At 38.4% G+C, this 6,687-nt stretch overlaps 1 protein-coding gene across 1 annotated transcript in view; it reads right to left on the minus strand.

The window, feature by feature from the left end:
- Nucleotides 1-6,687, minus strand: part of ABCC4 (ATP binding cassette subfamily C member 4) — a 154,296-nt gene that overhangs the window by 37,725 nt on the left and 109,884 nt on the right. The window contains exons 23-25 of the mRNA XM_009634600.2: nt 5,587-5,697; nt 4,041-4,141; nt 1,660-1,851 (exon numbers count right to left, since the gene is read on the minus strand). Of these exons, the coding sequence (XP_009632895.1) occupies nt 1,660-1,851; nt 4,041-4,141; nt 5,587-5,697 (404 nt within the window). The remainder of the gene's footprint in view (nt 1-1,659; nt 1,852-4,040; nt 4,142-5,586; nt 5,698-6,687) is intronic.

The following is a 6,687-nucleotide window of genomic DNA, read 5'->3' on the forward strand; positions in this document are numbered from 1 at the left end:
ACCGAGAGAAGCAGATCAAAAGACACCCTAGCTCACGAGTGACCTCCTCCATTCTTGCTGTACCTACAGCTTCCCAGACTGGGCACTGGGGTGGCTACCAGAAAAACTACAAACACGGCAGAAGTTTAAATTCACTGATCGTGCCAGTGGCACTGCAGTCACCAGAAGTCTGTATGAGTCAGGGGTCTGAACAGGCATAAGCGCTCTCACTGACAGCCTCATGGGCAGAATTCCTAGCGGATCTGGAAACCTGGTTCCGAAGAGACGCTTCTCCATAATTAAAACCAATATAAGGAACAAAGACGCTTGGGAGATTTATTTCACACAGTGGCAGTCTACTGCAGTATTGTGCAAAACATTGTAGAAAACAAACACGAAGTTCTTGGCAATAGTTTCAAGCTGGGCAAATTCACTTCAGGATGACAAAACCACAGCACAACCACTCAGCAAAAATAAATGCCCCCAGTCGTCCCTCCTGCTCCTGCCCCCACCAAGGACTGAGTCATACACTGCTAATATCTCTTGCTTCCATTTTTAATTCTATTTTATTTCTGTCTCTCACTAAGAAATGTAAATCTTCTTGTCTGCTATTTCACTGGAGTGATATATAACAACTAAAGAGATGGCTCATAGGCAAGAAAAGTAGAGAGTATATAAACATGCCTTTTGCTCTTCTTCTTAAACACCATTTTTAACTCACCCATACCTAATTCCATGAGATCATCTTCATGCAGCAAAGTTGGGTTGAATTCTGGTAACGTGCATGTTATTAAAAAGATCCACTTGAGGAACGAAACAGGTTTGGGACTGAATGGAAAAGCATGTTACAAATGAGGCCAGGGCAATGATTGTAGAGAGCTGAACCTGCCTCCTAGGGAAGATATCCTAATCAAAAAAGTACATGTGCATTTGAAATGTAGCAAAGCACGAATTAACACTGCAGGGCTCTAATTTAATTTTGACTGTGGGGGAGACCTTCCCTGCAGCACTCTTTCAACTGGGATGGTGTCAAAATTGGGGAGGAAGAGTCAAATTTGAAGAGGAGGAAGAGTTTTATTTCTATGTTTCTTTTGGCTACCAATCTAATTAATGGCAGCAGTTAATTGGATTGGTAGCCGAAAGGAACTGAAATAAAATCCCCAATTCTAAACTTATGCAACTGATTTGTATTTCTTTCTTCTCTCTTCCATTCGGGGCTCTGTGCAAGAGCATGTACATTTCTTATTTTCAGTTGTCTCTGCTCACCTTGTGTGTTACACCCTTCGTTCCATTTATGTTCCCTCTACTGCATCCCCAATTTCCTAATGCAACTCCATTTGCTTTGAATTTGAACAAACATTTTGGGCTTAGTCTGTCTTTTGAATGCCTGCCACTTCCTGATGAAATTAAAATTTTATCAGAAAATTATCAAATATATTTAACCCTTTGTTTTGACAGCCAGAAATGCCATGTTCCCAGACACAGTTATGCTACGTTTAGAGGAAATAAATAGGCTCCAAATTTTGCTATTAAATATAACTGAGGCTTATTTTTTAGAAGAACACTTACTAATTTCCTAACATTCACGTATTTTATAATAAATTTTTATCACACAGCTTCTTGTCAGCTTATCATCTTTGCTTAATTTCTGCAAATGGCCCAAGACAGCCATATACATACCTTTTCTTTGGGTTTAATTAAAACAGACAAATGTCTTAACACCAAAGGTCCATCTAGACTGTACGTGAAGTTAACATTTTCAAAGGCTATCATTCCTTGGCTTGGCCACTCAGGTGGTGGATGCTTGTTGGTCTCCCAAGGAGCTTCTTTTTCAAGTTCCGTGTATTCCATTACTCTTTCTACTGATATCATCTAAGGGGAAGAAAGAAGACATATATACATAAATTTCAGATTATTGCATATATTGCAAATATTGCATATATATGTGTCTCTGTGTGTATTTTTACTGTAAAGATTCAATGCAAATTATTCCAGACTTTTTCTTTTAAGCACAGAGTATTTGGTACCATCCTATTCTTAATTTATACAACTGAAAAAGTGGGAAGAATGCATCTCGTCCTACTACAGGCCCAAATCTATCATGATACATAAATCCATACATAAGCATTCATTTCTAATCAGCAGGACTAATTGCAAATGTAAGTGTGCGCATAAGTATTAAGAAAATTAAGCTATGAGAGTTGCCTGTCAGTCTTGGCTAAGATGACACCATTTCGTTGTGTGCTGGGAAGACAAAGCTAGACATGAAACTGCCATATGAGCTACAGGCAGACCCATGATAGCTACTAGTATCAAGTTACTGGCTTCATCAGCCCTTTTTTTTTGTCCTCATCATTACCACTGTGCTCACCCCCAGCAAATCTTCTAAACATGTTTGTCACAAGCAACTCCACAATCCAAGATAGCTGTGACCATATTATTAGTGGCTTATATGCAACAAAACTTGTTTTCATACGTATTTTATGCCAGATATGAAAGAAACTGCAACGTCTGCTGATGCCTCTAATCTTCCAGGAAGGAAAGGAATCAGAAGTTGAGCTATCTAGACACTTTCTTCCCCTTGGGCAAATAATAGAAGTTCTGTTTAGGCTCTGGTGCACATCCTCACCCATACATCTTCTCAATACAATTGATTTTATTTAACTGTATCCGCTCATAGATGGATTCTGAAAGCAAAACATCATAAAGATATCCAGTAGACTTATCTTCCCTGGAGTGGCTTTAAGGGAAGAGGTCACCAGACAGCAAGTTCTCTGACCTCACTGCCACCCACCCTTTCCGCATTACAAAATAAGCTCCAAGGAAAAACATTAAGGAAGGAGAGACAGAGTAGAATAGAGAGGAAATGTTCTTGCCTCCCCTGAATATAGCCAGCCTTTAATAACAAGGAATTTTTGGTGGATGTCCACCTGTCAAAGAAGTCGATGCTAATCATAGCTCTATAAAATGATCAACATTCCACATCAAAGCCAGCTTACTGAATGGAAAGCCTTTCTCCTCCAAAGCATTTCTGAATCACGGCCTCCAAGAGAGTAACTCACTACATAACAGAGTCCCACAGATTGACACTTCCAAAACTTCTCAACTGGTATGAAAAAACCCAAAAGCTTTCTTCCCATTTCTCACTGAAGTCTGTCACCACTAGTTTATTCATGTCTGAAAAATGCTCTGAAGAAGCCGTGTGCTAGACAAAAAAATACAGGTCTAACATTATTATTAAGTTTATCTATTATTAAACATGGCTTTGTAACCTCTACAAAAGGACAACATGTATTTCCTAGGCTATGGTCAGCAAATCATAATTACAAGTAACCTTCAGTTGTCAACACAACACAAAAAACCCCCAGGTTTATACTCCGTATGTTCTTTTTACAGTCTTTTTCCCTTATATGTTAACTTAAAAAAGTAATCAAGCAAGCTAGAACATTCCAGTAAATATTGTAAATTGGTGGAAGGCATTTTGCTTTATGTATTTTGGAAAACACACAATCTTCTCATCTGAATATAAACAAATACTTTCAAATATTTGTTAACTTACAACAAATTAAGAAGATACAAGCCTTTACAACGCATTAACAGGACCCTCAAAAATGCAAGGAGGGATATAAATCAAATTTTAAAATGCAGTAATAAATAATAATAAATTAAAAATCCCAAACCTAAAAAAAAATAAATCATTTAAACAACGCTTACTTATAGAGAGGGATTAATTTCTTGTAATTCTAGTGAGTTGCAATGCAACTGCCTACACTGTAACTAGACAGCCTCCATTCTGCTGTAAAGGGAGATTATAAAGCCTCCCTTACTATGAATGGAGAGGGACAGTCACCGGGCACAATTCATCTCAACAGACATCCAAAATCAGTCAGACAAATTATACCTTAGAAGAGGCTATTTTTCTTTACAGACTGTAAGTGGTTCCTAAATTGCTTGCTAAGGTATTAATGTCCTAAGTTAATTAAGAAGAATCCCATCCTTAAGGCCTCATGTCACAACCACAAAAAGGAACGAAGAGGTGAAAAGGAAGAAGTAAATATTACCAGGTTTTCAACTTCAGCACTTTGTCTAACACCCCACTGGAATGTTCCCATGAGGGTGATTGCGTAGGATAGCGCCAAACCAACCTGCCCTGCATTCAAAGCTGCAGAACAAAGAAAAAGGAGAATCAAATAGGTATACAGGTAATTATACAAAATTCTAGTTAACTTCCCTTTCATGAGGTTACTTACATGATGGAAGCATCACAGCCAGAATTTTGTTTGGTTACACCGTACTTGCCATCTGTGCAATGAGTAGCTTCAGGCAGAACAGCTACTTGCTGCATTTTTTTGGTACATTTTGGAAATTGTCTGTATATTTTAAAAGATAATCCCAATTCTCCTTGGACTGGCATTTTACCTAAAAACTGAGGTTCAGTCTCAAGATTTGTTAGGGTCATCCCTATCTGGCTGAGCCTTAGTAACATTTCACTTTTTTCTAAGGGAATTAGATCAGCCCCTAAACCTAAGAAAAAATGAGCACAAAATAACCTACGTTTCTATCAATTTTGTACTCTTCTAAGATGATCAGATAAAATAACAGGACAGAATACCTCTTCTCCTGTTTATATAAGCATTTATTGCATTCAGTGGGTCTGCTCTCATAAAATAAATGAGTTCTGCCTGCCCTAATATTAAGCATGATTGTCCTCTTGACTTACTTGAACTTTATCCTAGCAGAGCTCTATTGACTTCAAGAGAGCTACTCCTTATCCAGAGGCAAGGAAAGATTCAGGACCATTGTTTTGACTTGTCTTTTTGCATTCTAATAACATCAAACCTAGCTCAAAATTTTCAGCATTGAGCAGCAGAGAGTGTTCAAATTTTAAAACACACATGCATACACAGAACTTATCCAAAGGAAAAAGAAAAGAAACAAAACCAGCAAATTAGCACTAATTTTCATGTCCAAGATAATTACTTCTTCCTTCATATTTTAGATGACTATCTCATTCTAGTACATCTAACCCAATTAACATCCTGGATGATGCATACACTAATGACAGTTCATGAGTGACAGTGAACATAAAATGTATTATTATGCTTTCTGGAACTGGCCTATCCTGCTGATCCAAGATATTAGAAGAGTATCCCTAGGAATTTTAGCTTGCCTTTTGGCCTACTGTGCCATGTGTAGAAAGGAAAAAAGTTGTTAAGAAGCAGCTCTGTGGGTGTTTCAGTATGAAAAGCAAAGCCCTGTAGGCCCAAAAAAAGAAAGGCAAAGGTGGGGAAAAAGATTTATTTGTTGTTATTGCTCTGAAAGCCAGAATCTCAAGTGAAGACTACAGATCTGCAAGTTTGTTTGCACGCTAGGGGATGACGGTAGATGCATGCCTAAGCCCGGAAGATGTCTGAACTGCCTCCAGTATTTGCAGGAAAGCAGATACAGCCCCAGTGCCCTAGACTGAGGGAAAGATCATGATCTAGAAAGAAACATTTAACTTAATTACAGTCCTTAAACAATTAGAAACGGCAAACTATGAAAAAGAATTAGACATTACTATACATGGTAATTACTAGGTGAACTTTTTCTAACATCTGTACTTACTCTTGGCGAGAAGCAGGGAACCAAAAGCAACCACTATAACAAAAATGGCACAGATAGCATCCAGGCGCACAGCAAACCACCTCGAGGTCGTCAAAAATAGAAACCAGGCCTCTAAAGTGTATTTTACAAAGACATAAGAACAGTGGATTATTAGAAAACTAAGCTGTATAATTATTATTAAATTAATTCATGTTGATATTATAAGCTGTTGAAAAAAACCATTGCCATCTTCAAGCGAATGTCTGTATGGACTGATAATGATCAGAATATTGTCCAGTTTTCATAAAATGGTCTAGCCTAGTTTTCACACTAATAGCAACCACAGCTAGTATGACATGCAGTAATAGGAAGAAAAACAGTCAATGCCTGAAGCATGGACCATTTATTTAAAATGGAAGCCTTTTTTTTTTTAACTCCAGTGGACTCAGGAATCTTACACAAAAAGCAGAAGTACAACTACATTTGCTTTAGCTGGACTAGCATCTACAGGCTTTTAGCTAGAACGTATCAACACAACTGGCAGAGCCAAGTCTTTAGAAGGCAGCTGCAGCTGGTTAAACTCCCATAAGAGCTACTCAGTACAGTCAGTGGAGCTACAGAGCTATTCAACTGACTAAAAGTGGACATCTCCACTGGGCACTCATATCCAGGTGTCCACAATTTGGTGCTAAATTCCATCCCAGATAGATAAGCTACAGCACAAGTTACAGGAGGCAGCAGGAAAAGACACTGCAATACAGGAGGCAAAGTGTTTGAATTCAGGGCCAAAACCAGAAGTCAAGTAGCCATAACAAAGCATGGCATTATTTATTGCTTAGGCTGCAGTCAGATGAATTGTTCCAGCTGCTAACAAGTCACAGCAGAAGGTTACCATCCCAACCCTTTCTGCATTGCCTGTCATTACTCCATGCTATAAAGATAAGTGCTGTTTCAACCGTTTCACCGTTCCTTGGCCCAGTGCTGGGAAAGATTCAAACTAAAAAAATCCTCCCTTTTATAAAAAAAAGGGAGAAGGTAAGTCTGGTTTTGAGCCAGATCATTTTGGATAGCCAGATTATGGGGTGACAGAATCAACAATTCAGCCAACGGAACTCCGTATAA

This window comes from Egretta garzetta, unplaced genomic scaffold (assembly GCF_000687185.1).
Source record: "Egretta garzetta isolate BGI_Z169 unplaced genomic scaffold, ASM68718v1 scaffold442, whole genome shotgun sequence".
NCBI lineage: Eukaryota > Metazoa > Chordata > Aves > Pelecaniformes > Ardeidae > Egretta > Egretta garzetta.